Here is a 19,975-nt window from a genome sequence, read left to right on the forward strand (position 1 = left end):
TTTTATTTTTTTGAGACGGAGTCTCGCTCTGTCGCCCAGGCTGGAGTGCAGTGGCGCGATCTCGGCTCACTGCAAGCTCTGCCTCCTGGGTTCACGCCATTCTCCTGCCTCAGCCTCTCCGAGTAGCTGGGACTACAGGCGCCCGCCACCACGCCCGGCTAATTTTTTTGTATTTTTAGTAGAGACGGGGTTTCACCGTGGTCTCGATCTCCTGACCTCGTGATCTGCCCGCCTCGGCCTCCCAAAGTGCTGGGATTACAAGCGTGAGCCACTGCGCCCGGCCTATAGTGAATATTTATTATGAGTGATGTCCCACATATCCCCAGAGGCTTACTAGCTGTTTGTATTTAAGTTGCATGCTTATATACTGTGCCCATTTTTCTGATGGTTTTGCTTATTAATTCATAAGAACTCTGCTTATTAGGGACGTAAACCCTTTGTTAAATTTTTACCCGACCCAGGCCCTTCCCCCATTCAAATTTTAAGTGTGATTTTCATTTTTATAGTCATCCCCAACCCCCTTATGGCCTTTAGGTCTTAGGTTATGCTGCAGAGAGGCCCTTTATAAACCCAAGATGTTAATTACAAAATAGCCACTTTAAAAAGTACCTCTTTTATTTAGATGTATGTGATCAACTTACGTCAAATTCATTTTGGTGTGTGCAATGAGGTAGGGATCCAGCCTAAATTTTCCCCAAATGGCTACACCATTTCTTGAATAACCCCATTGATTTGAAATACTGCGCTCCTCTATTTCTCCACATAATTTAGTCCCTATCTTATAGCAATAAATACACTACTTTTCTTGGGAAGCCTGGGTCAGCAGGCAAACTGTGTGATGATGTAATGGTGTAAGTTGGTAGAATCTTTGGATAGGATGGCAATGATCAAAATGCAGAGGTGACTGGGGCATAGTGGTTCACTATGGGGTAAAACTTAGGAGGAACAGGAGTGGACTTTTCCTATTGTCTGCAAATTGTTTCAAGACACCCACAGATTAGGGTCACCAGAAAACATACAGTGGTGAGATTTTATGCCCACTTCACCTTGAGGCCTCCCAACTTTTGATGTAAGGACCAAGTCAAAACCATGAATGACGGGAATTTGCTCAGAACCACAAATAACTCACGGGAGTCCCATCATTCTTTGCTCACATTTAATTTTTATTTTGATTTTTTTTTAATGCTGCACAACACAATATTTATTTCATTTGTTTCTTTTATTTCATTTTATTTCTGTTTGCTGCTGTTATTTTATTTATTTTTACTGAAAGTGAGAGGGAACTTTTGTGGCCTTTTTTCCTTTTTCTGTAGGCCGCCTTAAGCTTTCTAAATTTGGAACATCTAAGCAAGCTGAAGGGAAAAGGGGGTTTCGCAAAATCACTCGGGGGAAGGGAAAGGTTGCTTTGTTAATCATGCCCTATGGTGGGTGATTAACTGCTTGTACAATTACGTTTCACTTTTAATTAATTGTGCTTAAGGCTTTAATTAAATTTGGGGGTTCCCTTCTTAGAGCAGCTCGTACTGACGAAGGTGCATGCGCTGAATGATGTCACGGCAGTCGTTGAACACACGGCGGATGTTCTCAGTGTCCACAGCGCAGGTGAAATGAGGGTAGCAGTAGTGACGCCCATCTCCACTGGCAGTGCTGATCCTCTGCGGGCACAAATGAGGGGACCTGTCAGTGACACCCTCACCAGGAACCACCCTATCACTGATGGGGACACCTACCAGGGACGGCTGTTAGCCAGCCTCTGATGTCATATGAAAACAAAAGCAAAAGGAGGGGCGCAAAGAGCTCAAATCCACACTGGATGTGCATGAACTAAAACCATGGAACTGGGTAGCTGAACCCCTGAATTTGGAATTAAATTTACATCCATGAGAAAAAGAGGAGGAACAAGAGAGGAAACTGAAGACAGGCTCGACTCACCAGAAACTCATCTCGAATGAAGTACTTGGCCCGGGTCACGCGTGGGTCTTCTCCGGGCTCGGGAGTAGCTATAAAAAAAGGGAATACATATTAATGTAATTAAAAATTCAAGCAGAGCTGGGGTGCTAGCATCACTGTAGCTCCTGAAGTCTTCAAAACCCTGATTTTTCCATATGAGAATTAGTGGGAGTGTGTTTTTCTTGCTTCTCTTATAGGTCCTTTATTGGTTTGGTGGTGGGAGGGGGAGGGGGGGGGGGGGGGGGGTTTTCAGCCTGACCGTTTGATAAAGAACGACCGCGATGAACAGCCAGCAAGAGTGGAAGCCATACGCACCATCCTCAGGAGTAGTGTAGCGAGCAAATTCTGGAAAGTAGTCCTCAATCTTCGATTTCCCAGCAAGGACTTTCTCAGCGAGCAGGTCTTGCTTGTTGAGGAACAGAATCACAGAGATGGTGCGCAGCCACCTACGAGAGGGAGGCTGTGTGAATGCTCGGGGGAAGCGCGCTTTCGGCCAGGGGTCTGGAATGCTTGCACGGGGTTCTTTTCTATAAACAGTGCAGACCAGGGCCTCCTGGGCAAGCGCAGGGGGTGGGCGGCCACTCCGCAAACCTGTTGTTCCAGATGCTCTTGAAGAGGTTCAGAGCCTCCTGCAGGCGGTTGGTCTGGTTGTCCTCCCGGATGACCATGTTGTAGCTGCTGCTGGCCACCACGAAGATGATGGCAGTCACATCTTAACCAAAGAGAGCAAAGCCAAGAGCGTGAGCGGCGACACTGATCCCTAACAACACGGAAGCAAAGCATTCTTCACGAACAGCCAAGCCCACAGCATCCTACCATTGAAGCACTGGATCCACTTGCGGCGTTCATCGCGCTGGCCACCCACGTCAAACATGCTGGCGGGGAGGAGGACAGCTGGTTATTCCAGAGGGACTGGGGTGAATGTCAAGAAACCATGATCTCTGTTATATAAAAAGGTAACAGTTGGCTTACTGGAAGTTGACTTTGTCCACCTGGAACTTGGTCTCAAAGATTCCAGAAGTCAGGACACGGCAGCGAAGCAGGTCCTAGAACAAAATCGAGGTCAATGGATCTCACCAAAGCCAACCGAAATAGTAATAATTGCCAATCTAAAGCAAAGGTCTGGAGTAGTTTGGAAAGAGGGCTCAGAGTCCTCTGGTGGTGAGGGGTTTTGCACACCTGATCGCTCGGCACATAGTCGGCCTGCTTGATCACATCGATCTTGTCCAGGAAGCTGGGAGAAAAAGAAAGACACGTGGGGTGTTCACAGTGCTCACATCAATTTGCCAACTATTTGTGTCTCTCTACAAGGTCAGGCTCAACGGAAGTGACCGTCCCACAGTTATGCAGCACTAAGTCAATGGCACATTTGCTTGTGTGTTGGTTACATTTATAACTCAAAGCTGATGCCTTAAGAAGGTTAGGGCAAATAGGATTTAAGATAAATAATTTTAGGAATCAGGGAACTCTAGATGCGTCTAGCAGCTAGCCTGTGGCCTCGACGCAGTGGGGTCACACAAACAGCACAGGACAGTGGTGGGGCTTTGTTCTTCATGTTTATTTTTATTTTTTTCTATTTTTCTTTTTTATTCTTTACTTAGCTTGTTTATTCCTGTTGCTCTCTGGCAATATTCTTGATTTTTAGAAGGTTTTATGCATATCAAACAGTAGAGAAAGGACCCCAAAACCAGGCTGGCCTATCACATTCTGTGCCATTTGGTAATGCTTGACAAAAACATTTTAATTTTCAAATTGCTTGATTAAAATGGCAAACAGTTTGAAAATTGTATGCCTCTATATCATTCAGTTAAAAGAAAAAAATAAAGTGACATTCTTAAAAACATCAAGGACTTTCCCCTCAAGGGCACACGAGATTGTTTTAGTTACTGAGAATCTGTATCCCTTCCTTTTTACTTTTTAAGAATCTCATTGATTAAAGAGAACAAAAGAGGTTGGCACAAAGGAGCCCTTCTCGCCCTAGCCATCCTGAACAGGAAACAAACACAAAGTTCTCTTCCGTTCTGTTTGGTCCATGAAATAGAACACTCTAGATATTAAGCTTTTCCTTAAAAAAGCATCTTGTTTGTGTTGCTTGACTAGACACACAGGAAAATTTACTTTTGAAAGACTGGGGTAATTAATATGGAAAATTAATGTTAAAACTAGTTTATTTTTTGGAGGGAGGGGCATGTAGAGATTGGAATTGTTTTAAAGTGGGCTAATGAGAAAAGAAAATCATAGAGAAAAGTTTATTTAAAGAAACTGCCAAAGTTTTGTGTTCCCCTCTTCCTTTTTACTAGTTCAGAGTTAGTCTGGCTTAGAGGATATACTAACTTGCCCAATCAATCTTACATTACAGCACCAGTCCAGAAATAGCTCCCCAGCCGCCCTGGCCTCCAGCATGTTACCATGGCAACAGAACCACAGTTCTATAAATAGATCATCAGCACCAAATCTTGTGAGAGAGACATCTGGAGTGGAGCCAGCCAAACCCCAGCTCAACAAATAAAAATAGGCAGCTTAAGAAATGGGCACAGTACCAGTATCTGAACTTTAATATAAAGGCAGTTCAACCAGAAACGTGCCGGCCACGGCAGATGCAGGGCTGTTTGAGCCACGGGTGAGGGAGGACATTTTAAAAGTTTTAAGCTGCGTTGTTCTCTTTTTCTGAGTTTCCTTAAAACTTTTCATGATCTATACAAATGGTACAGTTTTCAGACAAAGTTTCAGGAGTAATTAAGTGTTGCTTAAAAAAACCCCAAAAACTTCTAAATGATTTGAGAAAACAAAACCCGACAAAATTCAACAATCTGGCTAAGCTACTGTTACTTAACGAAACTGTGACTCCCTGCCCCGCCCCCAGCATTCAAAACTGGGGTGGTTAAACTCTCTTAATCTTGTACCTGTACTTAACTTCTGACTTGGATCCAAAATACAAAATGCAAACAATTCCAGGATTTCCATTTGTTTTGCGTTACTATAATTAGCGCTTCCAGCTTTTAGTTCGAACTTTTGAGAAAATCAGGGACTTTGCTGAAGAAGGAGTGGGGGCTGGGGGCCATAGGGACCAGCCAAGATGGACTGTTTTTTTTCTGTTCCTTGAAAAAATATACAAATTTGCTTGCATATTAAACCGTGGAATATCTATGTATGTGGCAATTGAAAATAAAGGAATTTCCTATGGGAAGGCAGGGCTGGGGTTGATAGATTGCACAGACCCTATAACATAGGCTTATATGATTTATAGATGAACAGTATTACCTCTTCCTCCCTCCTGTTTATTCAGGTGGTTTTCACAATCAGTTCCTTGGGCTTGAGGCTACTAAGTAAAGCAATCTTAGCCCTTGGTGAGTCAGCCTGGCACCTTGGTTCTGATTAGTTAATACTTCCTATAGCAAAATCAGTTCCGAGTTTCAGCTACTTGTAATAAGGACGGCTAAAACATCAAACCTCTACTAGACTCCCCTGCCCCGAGTCACAAGACACTCCTACTTCAGAATATCATTAACTGAGACTGCTTTGTGCATTTCTGCAGCATCAACAAACAAAAGATATCTTTACATTTTTGGCTGGGCGCGGTGGCTCATGCCTGTAATCTCAGCACTTTGGGAGGCTGAGGCAGGCAGATCATAAGGTCAGGAGTTCGAGACCAGCCTGGCCAATATGGTGAAACCCCGTCTCTACTAAATATACAAACATTAGCGGGGTGTGGTGGCAGGCACCTGTAGTCCCAGCTACTCGGGAGGCTGAGGCAGGAGAATCACTTGAACCAGGAGGCAGAGGTTGCAGTGAGCCAAGGTCGCACCACTGCACTCCAGCCTGGGCGACAGAGTGAGACTCCGTCTCAAAAAAAATAATAATTATCTTTGCATATTTTTTAAATAACCCTGACCACCACATGCTTGCTATATCATGTGCAAGATGAGGGAAGCCATAAACTATTTAAAAGGCAACTTTCTAGCTATGGGGTATGTTGTCCTCTGGGAGAGACCATGGTGGGTGACAGGGACAGAGGGCGATCCCTGAGGGAACGGTAAGTCAGGTGTTAGGCAACAAGGGAAGCAGCTTGGGCATCAGGTAGAGTTGTGTAATAAAATCTGTTTTTTAAGTTCGCCCCTTCTTCATTTACCAACACACTAACCAGGTGAGCCCACCTTTATGAGTGACTTTGGAGAAAGATGCCTTTCCCATTGCTACTGCAGGCCTTAACCTGTCCTCCTCGCAGGTAGTAATTTGTTTTATTTGAAAGTAACCCCACCACGGTACTGTACTGCTTAGGTGTACAGTTTAGGATTTAAAATCCACTGACCACTTACCATCCTTCAATCAAGACCCGGTGGGAAGGAATAAATAAGGATATGAAACAGAGTTCAAAAGTCAAGACAACACAAAAACAAACTCTACCTAGAGTCACTAAGATCTAGTAACACTAGGCAGCTACTAGAGTCGCTTACCTGAGAGCAGAAATAGAGCAATCAACAACTACCAAGGAGAGAGGAGGCGTAGCTATGTGTTCACCATTCCTCTGTTATGTTTTAAAATTACAGCAATAAAATATAGTTTTACGTTATTCAAAATGTGAGCACTGCCCTATTTCCCTAAATGCTTGGGGTCAATTCAATTAATTACTTCCCACTAATTATGAATACTATGAAACTCATCATCATTTTGCTCTAACAGGCATTAAATGTTTATATAAAATAGTGTCACTGCACTAAAAGAAAAAAAAAGGAATTAAGGACTTTAAAAATAAACAATTGAATCAGATTAGAACTTTCTGCCAGTGGGGTAACTGGTTGGCTTCTATGAAAAGAATCGTCGAAAAGCAACTTTCAAAGCAGGATCACAGGTTTTCATGTTTTTGCCTGTTTTATGTGCTGACGGGTTGGGTGGCGGTTACTTACTACTGGGCACAGTCAATCAGCTGGTACTCGTTGGAGCGTTCGTAGCAGGCACGCACTCCTTCATCCTCCCACAGAGCCTTGGCATGCTCATAGAATTCCTGAAAGTGAACACAAGAAAGTTTAGAGAAAGGCAAGAGCTTGAACTAATCAACACTGTCATTCGAACCCTGAGACCAGAGTTCCCTATGTGACTGACACTTGGTGTGATTCTGAATTTCGAGCCCAATTAATGAATTAATGCTCACAAAGAACTTTAATTCAACACTTTAAACATATTCAAAAGTTCACGCAATTAGCTGCTGGTCTTATTGTGAATTACTGGTTTTGGGTAGTTTCTTTTTTTGTGTGTAGGGGGAATGGGGTAAGCTACTGAGTAATTTAGTTTCTTCACAGAATTGTTTAGGAAGAATATACACTAATCTGTGTTAGAATATGCCAATAAATGGTTCAATGTTGTGAAAATAAGAAACTTCATTTGTAAGACGTGCTGGGACTAAATTTTCCTTCTGGGAAAATGTGAATCTTACCAAAAAAATTTATGATGGGGGACTTGTAGGTAGGAACATAAAAGTTCAGATGTTAATAGGACTAATAAAAGGTTATTGTTCTGATACATTTTTAATAGGCTGCTGTTTCCTTTTCCTATTAAATATAGAATCATATTTCAAGAAAGTCAGTGGGTTATATTATACATATTGTGTTTACTGCTTTTTTTGAAAATAATGCTATTTTAAAAATTTAGCTATCCATACTAACTATATACTACTAATTTCTCTGCTAATTTAAGTTTGCAGCCAAGTCCATCTAAAATATACAAACACAAATTCCCACGAAAGCCTGACAAAAGGCAACAATAACTCATTGTTTTAGCTGTAGACAAGTCTCTTCCTTGTGGGTCTTACAAACGCATACATCTTTCCATCTTGTTTCCCGTTCCCCACTTATAAGCCATTCTCCCCACGAAGGGGCCTAAACGTATATGCTTGGGCTTGAACAGTTTTTTGTTCCCTAAAAGTAGTTCTTTAGGGAGCCAACAGTGTCATGCATCCAGAGGAAAGTCTTTTCCATATGTTCTATTTTATGATTTACTTTTGAGTTATAATTTAGATATATTTCTTTTTTTTAATAACGAGAGAAGATTTCATTTGCCCCAAGACAAGGACTGACTTTAGAAAACTCTTAATAAATGTTAAAAGGTCACCTGTTTAAAATGAGAATGTCTTCCATTTGGCACTTCACTGAGGCATCCCAAGGTATCTTAGGGCACTTCCAGTGGAGTAAATAGACAATTAGTATTTGTGTGCCGTATTTAACATACAGTTTTGTTTGTCCTAAGATGTGAATGAGGGAATAATTAAGGCTGCCATAGCTCAGGACTTTTTTCCTCATAAAAATTTACAGTCTAATAAAGTGAGATTGTGGTATGAAAGAGTGATGTTTATTTGTGAGGACAGGTGAGCTAAGATGTAGAAGGGGTGACAGAATTTTGCTCATCCATCTTGAACAAAGCCCTAATGATTATTACTATTAAATTAAGGTCACACATGAAATTAACTTTTTCCTAAGGACGGACATGGCTGAAATGTGGTTGTGCCTGAAGTGTGGTTTGGATGCTCTTGCCCATGTGCAGGGCTGTCACTGATGTTCCTATACGAACACTGTGCTCAGGTGGGCGGGGCTAAAGCCACACAAGTAGGGGGGTAGCTTACGGGAGGGAAGTCAAAGTCAGGCACGTTCATCACACTCAGAATGTAGTCCACTCTGAACTGGTTCTCGGGGTTGGCCAGCTCCACGGGGGGCACCAGGTTGCTCATGGCGGCCACAATGGTCTGAAAATGATTTAGCAAAGCGGTCAGGGAACAGCACTGGCTGGGAGGGGCTACAAGACAGAAAGCACAAGGAGCCAGCACATACTTCGATCGCCTCTTTCAGGTTGTTTTTGATGTCCTGCACTTTGGTTGCCTTCTCACTGCAGTGGGATTGAAAAGAAAAGAAAATCATATTGCACCATGTCAGTTAAGAGTACTGCTTTCATAAAGATATCCCGACTAAAAAGCATAGTATTCTGTTCTTCAGGGAGTTGTGGGTTCGGAATCTGTGCAAAGATTGGAGGTAGCTGAATAAACACGGTTGCAAATTATAACCTCCCAAATGTGTCCTGAGGACACGCCCAATTGAGGCAGATTAGCAAATTGCCTTAGCAATCATGACTGTACCAGAAGTTGCACGCAGCTCATTTAATCTTTCATGGGTTTGAAGCCCCCACACTACATACTAACACTTCCTAAAAGCTTCTCCTGGTCCTATCAGCATCTGGGTAGGGGTGAGACTGGAGTGATAGGTCACTATGAGGTTGGGGTGGAGCAAAACAGTCCCGTGGTTTGACTTGGAATTCACTCAGTTGCTAGATTAGCACACTGAGAACCAGTGAGCACAGGTGGTGGTGTTTATAATAGTTCATTACAGGAGTCCGGGTGCAGTGGCTCACACCTGTAATCCCAGCACTTTGGGAGGCTGAGACGGGCAGACTGCCTCAGGAATTGACCAGTCTGGCCAACATGGTGAAACCCCGTCTCTACTAAAAACACACAAAAAAACTAGCTAGGCATGGTGGCATGCGCCTGTAATCCCAGCTTCTAGGGAGGCTGAGGCAGGAGAATCACTTGAACCCGGGAGGTGGAGGTTGCCGTAAGCTGAGACGGCGCCATTGCACTCCAGCCAGGGTGAGAGTGAGACGCCTGTCAAAAAAAAAAAAATCATATGTGCGATGCTCCAGGCACTGCAGCTAACAGCAATGAAATTTCTAGTTCATGATGTTAGTGCATGTTGGTCCATGTGCAATAGGAATCAAGTAAGATTCCACCCCCTAGAAGGCCTTATAATCTAACGGGGAGGGGGGTCAGATCCCACTGGTAAGTAGAGGTTGAAGGTTTTGTAGCTTTTCCTTGACTTTAACTCAGCCACATGGGACAGCCAGCGTGGTCTTTATGGAATGATCTATATTCAGGGTCACTGGTCCCACAGGTAAAGGCCACACCCTTTGGCTTCTGGGGACCATAACAGGATGTTAATTTTTGTACCAGATTACACTGATCCAAATGCTGTATGTTTTTCAGAAACTAGCCTTCATTAGAAGCACAGCCAGGGAAGGTTCTCGAGTTTATGTTTTTAGAGGGCAAGAAAAGGTCTCTTGTGTGGAGTATGTATCTCCATCAAGTCTATAGCCCAAAAATGGAACCAGCACACACAGCACACCTGCTGTACCTGGTAGGCCCTGGGAGGTGAGTGGGTTGTCATGCGGAAAAAAGGTGCTACGGTCCTGCCCCTCTGACGGGGAAACTGAGGCCGAGATGGGGGAGTCACAGAGGCAGAAACCAATGGGGGTGGGAGATGGAGGGGACAGAGTTTATCTTTTTCACGATTTGTGTGTGTGTGTGTGTGTGTATATATATATATATATATATATATAATCTTTTGAGAGTCCCAGTTTTTGAAGCATTCACTTGGCTGATTCACCAATTCATAGAATGGAGGTAGAAATTAAAACATATAATCCCTCCAGACTAGAACATGACAGAAAGTTAAGGCAGAGGAAAGGCAAAGGGAGGTTAATTAGCAAGAGCAGACGAGCAGGGCAGGGCAGTCAGTGGAGCAGCAAGGGTGGGGGGTGGGGGGCGGGGACTGATGGTGGGGTCAAGTGCAGGCCTGTCGACAGGCCTTCCACAAATCATTTGGTCTCCTTTCTCAAAGAATTATACTTGCAAATTTATTCTTTCTGAATAAATGTCTGTGTACTTCTGGGCCTTCACCTGCTGAAGGATCCCATCTCGCCCCTTTCCTACGTGAAGCCCCTTTCACAGGTCTCTGCACCACTGCTCTTCTACATTGGAGTGAAGAGCTGGCGAAGTTCAGAGGAGCCATGCTCATTAGTGGTGGGGGGTGTCTGGGGTGGGGAGGGGGGACAGATGTTGCCAGGAATCCCCTCAGGGCCACTTAAGTAAAAGTGCTGCAGGTCCGGAGGACCTCACAAACACAGATGACAGGGAGGTGAGCTTCAGGCCTTGTGTACAAATCTGAAATCTGATTCTGGCCCCCAGACTCTCAACGCAACCACCTTAGAGTGAAAGGGAGTGAGTCCTGACTGCTCTGTGGGACTGTCTGCTTTGTACATGCAGAATCAAAGCTCATTTCTGAAATTAAGAATTTCTGGCCTTGGTATTACAGTCTAACATCAATTATTTCGATGTTATAAATTAAAAGGACATGTGTTTGATGGTCCCCAATGTTCACTTTTGAATTCAGAATTTACCTAAAACCCCCTAGGGCAAATCTATTCCCATTCATTAAAAGCAGGCTCCATTTCATAGGTAATGAAAGCTATTAACCTTTGGTTTTGAGGTTCCACAGTAGTAAAATTAAATACATTTGGGTACTAAATATCCAAATCTGCATAAAGCAAGAGAAAAGTATTTCCAGAAACAAGTTTCTTTCATTCAGTTTGATATTTTGGTCTAAGCAGTAGTATGATAATTGGAAAACTTCCCGTCTTAAAATACAGATATTTTGAGAACGTGTTCAGTATTCATCTACGTATGTGAATAGGTGTGGGAGTATATCAAGTATAAAACAGCTAAAATAGAAATCTAAAATCTAATTCGGGTGTGTAATACTAAAACATAAAATTCTTCCATTGAAGCAATTACTATGTAGATGGAGATATTATACTGGGGGTTGGCAGGTTTATCATCACTTTTACTATTGCTTAATGAATTTAACGTTGATTGTGAAATTCAGAGAAAATTCCTTAGATGTCTTTAAACTACTCAACAAAGGCAAAACATATGCCATTAGCTAGAATTCTGATTCGCTACAAAATTGGGACTAAGGCTGGAAGTACTTTGAGGGTCTTGGTTCCTCCTCCTCCCCCTTCTGTGTATAAAGCAGATGGGATGCGTTCAGTTTTGAAGAGCTCCTCCCCTCCCCCCACTTCAGCTAACTAAGTGGTGGGGGAGGCTATTCAGGTCTCCACCTTATCCTTGTGCTTTGGTGGGAAAAGACAGACAAAGGAAGGAAGACAGAAGACAGACGCGAGATACAGGGATTGCTGAAACATGCAGAGAATTTTTATTTATCACGAATGTTAATACTTATGTTGACTTGCAGAACAGAGCCAGAGAGACGTGCAGGCCAAGGTGTTAGTAGGATTCAGGGATTTAGCACGACATCTAGTACACAGTAGGTTGCTCACTAAGGACTTGTCGTATCTTGCTCAAATGCCAACTTTTGGTACAGTAGATTGTCAATTAGTCATTTCTTATAGAGATGCCTTTTTGGATAGTTGTCATACTACATTTCTGCCAATCAAGGATTTCGGTCCATTTTTCATTTTTTCAATCATCGTTTAAGGTCAGGTAGTAGGGGCCCCATCCCCCCTCCCCCCTCAGACAACAGAATAGTATTCTTATTAGAAGTTCCTAAGACCGAGCAATTCCAGCATGCAAATTGTGATAGGACATAGCCGGGAAGATGAGAAACTGTAGCCATCATCTAGGGATAATATATTCTAAAAGAAACAGATGAACAAACATGTGTCAGTTACTTTGTCCCCAGACCCCAATATTTTTGCCCCTCCCCTCCCTGGCCACAGAAGCTGTTTCTTTGAGATGCCCTAAACTAAGTCAATGGTTCTGGATGGTCTCATGAGAAACAGCCACTCCACCACTGCATGCTAAATACACAGCAGAGCTAGAGTGGTTACCTGGCATGCGTGTGTGTGTGCGCGGCGCGTGTGGCTGTGTGTGCGTGTGCATGTGTGTGCGTGTCTGTGTATGCATGTGCATGTGTGTGGGTGTCTGTGTGTGATGGGTGTGGGGATGCAGGAAGCAAAGAAAAAATAATTTGATAATGAATGGAAAAATAAAAGATGCCATCATGAATTTCCTTACCCATCAGCTAACGTAAAGTGCCTTTGATTCAAATAAATTTGATCATTTTTAAAAGGCCAGAGGCTTTTCAAGATGATTCTTAACGACCTGCTGCAAGGTACCAAGGCGTTTTTCAAAATTAAAGGCGGTGCAGCATTGCATATTTTAATAAAGGAAACAAATTTTGTTTCAAAGAGGTCTGAAATTTTAAAATCAGACCAACCAGTGGGTAGATGGAATTTAGTAGATAGTTTTAAAAACAAGTAGCTGGTTCAAATGGAGAGCTGGGGGAAAACAGAAACCATATGGAAAAACATCAATTCTCAAAATCCTCAACTGATCGTCTAAAGCTGAAATCTATAACTTTCCCCCAGCTGTATCTCATTCTACTTTAAGCATGGCCAAAAAAATTATGTTACGCACTTTACTTGCTCCAAAATGTCAGGAAATTGTGTGTTATTCACAAATGTATGCCAATATGGCTGATGGTCCTTTAAATGATTTTTATTTTCTTCCCGGGTCTCTGGCCTCAGTTTCCCAATATGATCTTCATGTTTGTTTTGTTTGTTAAAAAATTTTTCTGTTTTTGAATGTGCCTACCCATCGCTGTTGCTCCTTGCAGCCTGCGGGTCCTCTTCGCCGCCCCTTTTAAAGAGAGATTGAAAGCTCACCTAATCTGCAAGGCACCGCAATTTCACACAAACCCCACACAGTCTCTCTACATTCCTAAACAATCAGCCAAGAGCAAAAGCAACAATTCGCGCGCCATCCATCCTCCCGTCAATTCTTAGGTCGCCTTTCTGGCTAAATTGGAACATCCACTGAGACTGCAGGCCATGGGGGAAGAATCCCACACCTTTGCTGCAGTATTAACAGAGCTCTCTGGAGACTCTGGTCGGACACAGGAGGGATGGATAATTGTTTTCTTGTGCTTTCACTAAACGTACATGCATTAGGGAACTAAAGCAGTGATTATCTCACAATTCTTTGGAGAATATGGCAGCGCATAAGGCTAATTCTCCCAGGTCAGAATCTTCCCAATGTTGTAACCTAAGGCACAAATGCATAAACGGGGGAGATTTCTGCCCAGGATTTCCTGCAAAACTAATGACCTCACTTCTTGCAGTGGAAAGAAACTACCTATAAAATGGTTTTATTTATAAATAATTGTTCCCCATAAATTGTCATTAAACTATGTCTGGACTGTGATGCAGCAAAAAAAAATTTAAAAGAACAAAAGCCCACCCACCCACCACAGGAAAAAAAAAAAAAAAACCCCAAACCCAAACCCGATCTTCATAAACAATAGGAATTCCTCCTTGAAGGCCGAAGGGCAGCATTCTATAGTTTGGTAATTGATTAGCTTAGTTCAACCAATGTTAATGGTGTTTATGTTTTGCTTTTGTTTTGTTCCTGGCACTAAATGTAAGAAAAAGAGTTAGCTTTGAGTTAGAAAATCCGCATCCAACCTCTGTATTTCTGAAGGTCAAATCAGTATTATCTTACTCTTAAAAATTTAATCGGTATGGCAGCCCGCAGAGAGTTAAGGCAAATTTAATAGCTCAGCCGAGCCCTAACAAAACGCAAGATCAGGGAGGAAAAACCCTGTACCACCCAGACCACCCTTTAGGGACAGATGTCACTGTCTCATAGGGAATTCCTAGTTAAGAAGGAAATAGCTTTTGTTGCAATACCGCAGTGAGGAAAAAGAAAAAAGGAGGCAGTTGGAGGAGATAAAAATAAGGTATCTAGGCTCCCATGAGGAATACCCCTGTAAACCCTCTCACAAGCTAAATTTAACATATCTGTGCCCTTGTCTGCAAAGAAGGCAAACTGGGAATGTTGCTTCCTCTTTCCAAAAAGAAAATAGAAAAGAGAAGTTCTGGTTTAAAACCCTTGCCTGGTGTTACAGGCTGGCTCACTTAGGGAGGAGAATCCTTTCTATAAAAATTTTTAAATTTTAGGGCGATCTGTAATGAAGCTGTCAGTAATTTATTTCAAAGGTGACTTAGCTTCCATCCGACTCAAGCTAAGGTAAACAGTGGCTGCTGCATCTTTGAAAAATGCTAGCCATGTCCAGTTTTAATCAAAATATTTATCTAGAGGATACATGGTCAAATTATTTTTGCTTAACTACTCTCATGAAGAAGTACTCCTGCAAGTTGCAGGGGGAAAATTTATGCAAGATTTTTCTTCAAATGACAGATTCACGGTTGGAGGTCTGTCTCAGGGTTTTTACTTATTGTCAGGATGGCAGTCTCCGTTGGCAGGGCTTTATCGAGGGGTGTGTCAAGAATTGATTTCAGAATTGGTTGGTGACAAGTGATGCTGACTTACTCAGTAGCACGTATGTGCATGTTGATAACCCACTGAGAGTCATAATCAGATGAGTAAAGAACCTCCCTCTGCATCTCAACCAATCCTTCTGAATTCAGGGTTAAAGTAGAAAAAGCATCCTCAACTAACATGACTATTTGTATGGGTGATGTCATCCTTCTCTAAACAATTATTTGATCTAACAAATTCTAGAATTCTCCATAAGGAGCTGCCTGCCTTGCTCTGAAAGGTGAAAAAGTTCACCTTTGTTTCCTGGATGTTTAGTGACTAGTAAGGTTTGTTTGTTTTTTTGGGGGGTGGCTGGTATAATTAAATGCTACCATCTTGACTCCAACTCCCCTTTTGAAATGGAAGCCTAAGCAACTCAAGGTTAAATTTTCAATTGAATCCAGGTTTAAGAAAGGGAACAGGCCTGTGCTAACCAGCTAGTAATTACAAATTAGTGCCTTCAGGTGCTTGAAATCTAGTGAGGTTAATACTCTCACACCAGTGAAAATAGACTGGTCAACTTAGTTGTTTTTTTTTTTTTTTTTTTTTTTTTTTTTTTTTTTTTTTTTTTACACATTTTGTTACGTGAGAACGGATGGGTAGGCCCCATCCGGGGTCTTGGGGAGAAAAGCAAGTTCCCCAATTTATTGAATGTTCCCTGTTTGCATTCCTCATGCCAGGCAGAGCTTCCTAACTTGTCTCACAGGTCTAATATAAAGTCTCTCCTGTTTAATCTTCATTCCCACTACGGATTGCCACACTGCGCTATACCAGGATACCTGGGAGGACTTTTCAAAGGCAAAAATGCCCCTCAGTGAGGCTGGGAGTGCCTAACTCCCAGTCTTTCCATCCTTTAAATAAATGTTCCCTTTTCTTTAGGCAGGGGTACTGATTTGTTTTTTGCTTTAAAGGGAAACAATGATTTGCCCATAATGGTAATTTAAAGAGGGACAAAAAAAAAAATGAGAAACTGTAAACACGGGCTGCCACTTCCAAATCTGTTTCTGGTGAGAATATTATGGAAATGATGTTTCCCTAATAGTTTAAAATATCTTGTGTTGGTTCATTACATTGAAATCTGCGTGAGGTGGGGTGGAGTGAATTTGCAGTGATCAGCATGGGCCGGACAAGGGGGCGGCCAAAGCCACGTTGAAGACACTGCAGTGATGTCTGGAGGCTGTGGCAGGGACCTGGCCCGGAGAGGGGCTGTCACGGGGCCAAGTGCTGTCAAGCGTCCCCTGCAACCAGGCACGATTTTCTTGGGATAGGGAGATGTTTGTCACGAACACTGGTGCTTTCATCAGTAGTATTTGTTGCACCAAAGATCCAAGGGGGTGGGGGGTGGGGGACCCTAAAGAGCCCTTTCCAGGATTTTCTAATATGTAAATCAGGAAAAATTAAGTGAAAACTGGCTGCCCAGCCCCCAAAGCCCACCTATACTTCCTAAAGGTTAGTATAAAGTCTGTTCCTCTTACTTGGTGCCCCCCTGCACAGATTTGACACTTACTCTCCATTAAACCCATTAACATGCAGGATCCTCATCTGCTTCACAATGGTGCTTTTACCAGATTCTCCAGCACCTAGAAAATGAAAGTAAGTCTCAGGTTATGAAGGAGGCATTTTAACACTTTGGGCAGGGAGGACTGCTGTTGTTGTTTTGTTTTTCCATAGAAGCAACATGCAAAAAACCAAGCACAAAATCATAGACTTGCAACTTTCCTTGACATTTCGACGCAGAGAAAAGGAAATCAATGTCCAACTCAGTGTCTACCTGCAGTATTTCACCATCAAAATAACAAACAAGAATTCAAGGTTTGCTGGTTTTAATTTTTTTCTTTTGATTGTTTAAAAAATTGTGGGGTGGTGTTGGAAAGGGGCAAAGAGAAGGAATGACGCAATTTTGTCATTTGTGGGGTAAACAAGAAAATTGAAGTTAAAACTGTGAAACTGAATCCCTGATACATGAACATTCACACATAAACATATCTAGACACATAATTTGTTGTCAGATGTTTCATGGTTAAAATACCCGGGATTCCCAACAATGCCCAGACACTGCAGTCTCTTCCACATCACGTAGCGATGCAGCACTTTCCTTCTAAACATTTTCACAACGCAGCTTCTTTCTGTGCAGGTTTTCCTACCCCTTGGGCTACTTAAAAATCCACCCCTAAAACTGAATTACGTTTTATCCACTTATCCATCCTCCTCTCTCCTCACAAACTATATCTTTCTAAAGATAAATTCCCTCTGGGTACAACTATGTTGCTGAGGAAAAGGGGAAACCATCAATTATCTGTCATCTTCTGGAAAAACCACACTTTAATATCAAATACAGTTCCTGAGACCCTATTAGCATTAGGTAAACTGCAAAACCAAGAGTAAAAAGTAATATAAGAACAAAACTTTAATCAAAATGAAAACTATCCTTGGGAAGTACTGAATTTGAAAGATTCCAAGCCCTTCCCAACTCAAAGAGTAGAAACACATGCCTCCATTTTAAATCATCTTTCATTTGTAAAAATACACGTATGTTTCATGGAAAAAACACATTTCCATCAAGCTAGAGGGAGGATTGCTATTTTGCGTCTTTTTTGCAATGCACATTCTCCAACAAATAATCCACGTGTGAATAGTTTTTTGCCCTCCTTCCACACAAATCTGTTTGTTTTTACCTTTTTCAACTTTTAATTGTATTGTTTTGTTTTAATGCCCAGATAGCAAAGCATTCCTCGTTTACTTGCCTTTTCACAAGCCCGTAATCAATATCTGTAAAAGTTAAAATTAGTTTCCACAGAAACATTGATTTCAAAGCAAACACTATCTTAATGAGCCTAACTCTGGTAAATTAAAAATACAAATGGCACTATTAAGAGAGGCCACGAAGACCATACATAATATTTAGCAGGATCTCTAATATTCTAATTTCAGAAGTGTTAAACTGTGTAACAGTTACAGGACCTATCTTTTATAGGCAAAAACAGATCCGTGCCTCAATTTCCATATTTATGAAATGTGGCTGAAAATTTAAGATCATTGTAGTTCTCTAATTCACTTAATTTTTATGTCATTAAGACGGAGTAAAAAGAGGATTTGGGGCATTATTAGGTTTCCTCTTTTGTGGAGCATTATTTGAGAATCACCATTTAAAAATGCAAAATGTTGTGTCACTGGCTTAAGCTGCAGATTCCTAGGCCAGAGGCAATCAATACATCATGATGTAGTCATATAGACTAGGACACTTAGATTAGCCCCTGTGACGCAAGGTGTGTTCTGAGTAACAGTCTCAAATTAAGTGGAGACTTTGTGATCACTGCACAAAAGGTGTTGGAAATTTAATATGTCATTAGCATCACATTTGACTTAAATTAGTATTAAGATAGCATTCATAGAAAAGATTCTAGACTTTTCCAGATTTATACTTTGAAATCAAGTTATACGCATAATATCCCAACAGCATAATTCTGCCTTCAAAAGTTTTAGACAAGACAGCAACACATGTACCATTTAATTACTGAAATTGCAAATGCATAAACACCAAAGACACTTATTTTCACTTAGTAATTTTCTGCTTTTATAAATCTGGACCCAGGAGAACAAAGTCATGACCTATGCAAAAAGAGCAAACCAAAAGCCACCAAAGGAAAAAAAATAAAAACGGCCTTTTATATTTTCTTCTTTATACTCAAGCTGTTTTGCTGAAATGTGACCACGAACTAGGTCTTAACCTAGCAAATTCACAAATTTATTCAGAGAGCCAAATTATCAAGGAAGTGGAAAACTTCCATTTTTAATTAATGCTGTGTAATTCTTTTGGTCATTTCATTAAATTTTTTTTCCCCAAAACAGCACCTTAAGGAAAAAAAAGGAGGAAAGGCCATCTCCTTATAGTTAACCTTTTTTTTATTATTTTTTAATCAGAGGAAAAAACGCAATCAATAAGAGAAGAAAAACCCAAAACCAAACAACTAAATGTCACTTGATAAACAACTAATTAATGTCTTTTTATCTCTTCCCACCTGGAGGAAAAGTCGTCTCCTTAGAGCACTCTCAATCCCCCCTCCCACTTTGAAAAGGACAAAAAAAAAAAAAAAAAAAAAAACAGAAACCACGCCATTTGCAGACCAAGAAGCCATTTACAGACAAATGTCATTCTCCAGTTTTATCTGATTTGTGAATGTCTTTGTTTTTTCTTTTCACAAAGCACTCGCAATGTGGCCAGCCAGCAGGAAAATGTGTTTTTTTTTTTAATGGTTTATTAAAATAGTGTTGGGGGGGGCGCTGCTCGTGGGGGGGGGGGGGGCAGCTGCTACAATTAATTCTCCTCTCTGCTTTTGAAAAAGCCTGCAAGTCTGGAAGGGGAAAAAAAGGTCATACTGTAAAATGACGTGTCATTTGGCTTCACCGGGCACTTCTCGTACTAACTCTATCCATTTTTTTGGTGGTGGGGGGTGGTCTTATTTTATTTGACTCTCCTTCTCCTCCTTCCACGGCCCGGCCTGGCCCGGGACACGTCTGCTCCGCGCACACACAGTCGGTCCTGCCCGAAACGCACCAAGTCGCGCCCAGCGGCAACCGCCCTCTCTCCTCCCCTCGCCGCCCCCCTCCCGACTCCGGCGCCACGACTCCCTTGCGCCCCCTCCCCCCCACTGCACCACCTTTACCGCTCCGATCCTTTCCGAGGGGCTGATGTCACCAGCCCCCCCACTCTCCTCGGCCACTTCTCCCCGCCAAAGCCTCCCTTTGGCGAGGCCCCCTCCGCCACCACGGCGCCCCCCAGCGTCACCCCCTCCTCTCCTCGCCCCTTTCTTCCCCCCTTTCCCTCTCCCAACAAATCTCACACCCCACGGAGGCGGGTCCCCCTCCCTCTAC

The 19,975-nt window shown here is 42.2% G+C and overlaps 2 protein-coding genes across 7 annotated transcripts in view; both read right to left on the bottom strand.

The window, feature by feature from the left end:
* Nucleotides 1–1,139: 1,139 nt before the first annotated feature.
* LOC116463273 (guanine nucleotide-binding protein G(s) subunit alpha) overlaps nucleotides 1,140–19,975 on the bottom strand; it is a 75,082-nt gene continuing 56,246 nt past the window's right edge. For 2 of the 6 annotated variants that reach the window (XM_032146298.2, XM_032146297.2), the window contains 12 exons: nucleotides 16,611–16,683; nucleotides 13,379–13,423; nucleotides 8,769–8,823; nucleotides 8,564–8,683; nucleotides 6,855–6,952; nucleotides 3,130–3,184; nucleotides 2,923–2,996; nucleotides 2,767–2,825; nucleotides 2,542–2,662; nucleotides 2,266–2,396; nucleotides 1,933–2,000; nucleotides 1,140–1,655 (listed from right to left, as the gene is read on the bottom strand). In XM_032146298.2, coding sequence (XP_032002189.1) covers nucleotides 1,509–1,655; nucleotides 1,933–2,000; nucleotides 2,266–2,396; nucleotides 2,542–2,662; nucleotides 2,767–2,825; nucleotides 2,923–2,996; nucleotides 3,130–3,184; nucleotides 6,855–6,952; nucleotides 8,564–8,683; nucleotides 8,769–8,823; nucleotides 13,379–13,423; nucleotides 16,611–16,683 — 1,046 coding nt within the window. In that variant the 3' untranslated portion in view covers nucleotides 1,140–1,508. Of the gene's footprint in view, nucleotides 1,656–1,932; nucleotides 2,001–2,265; nucleotides 2,397–2,541; nucleotides 2,663–2,766; nucleotides 2,826–2,922; nucleotides 2,997–3,129; nucleotides 3,185–6,854; nucleotides 6,953–8,563; nucleotides 8,684–8,768; nucleotides 8,827–12,886; nucleotides 12,890–13,378; nucleotides 13,424–16,610; nucleotides 16,684–19,975 lie in introns of all 6 variants that reach the window. The other 4 variants (XM_058434530.1, XM_032146299.2, XM_058434531.1 and 1 more) reach the window with 4 other exon arrangements.
* The window catches only part of LOC116463274 (neuroendocrine secretory protein 55), a 64,998-nt gene continuing 56,978 nt past the window's right edge, over nucleotides 11,956–19,975 (bottom strand). Inside the window, exons 2-4 of the mRNA XM_058434532.1 lie at nucleotides 16,611–16,683; nucleotides 13,379–13,423; nucleotides 11,956–12,417 (exon numbers count right to left, since the gene is read on the bottom strand). The gene's annotated coding sequence lies outside the window, so the exon portion shown is untranslated. The remainder of the gene's footprint in view (nucleotides 12,418–13,378; nucleotides 13,424–16,610; nucleotides 16,684–19,975) is intronic.

This window comes from Hylobates moloch, unplaced genomic scaffold (genome assembly GCF_009828535.3).
Source record: "Hylobates moloch isolate HMO894 unplaced genomic scaffold, HMol_V3 SCAFFOLD_32, whole genome shotgun sequence".
In the NCBI taxonomy this organism is placed as follows: Eukaryota; Metazoa; Chordata; class Mammalia; order Primates; family Hylobatidae; genus Hylobates; species Hylobates moloch.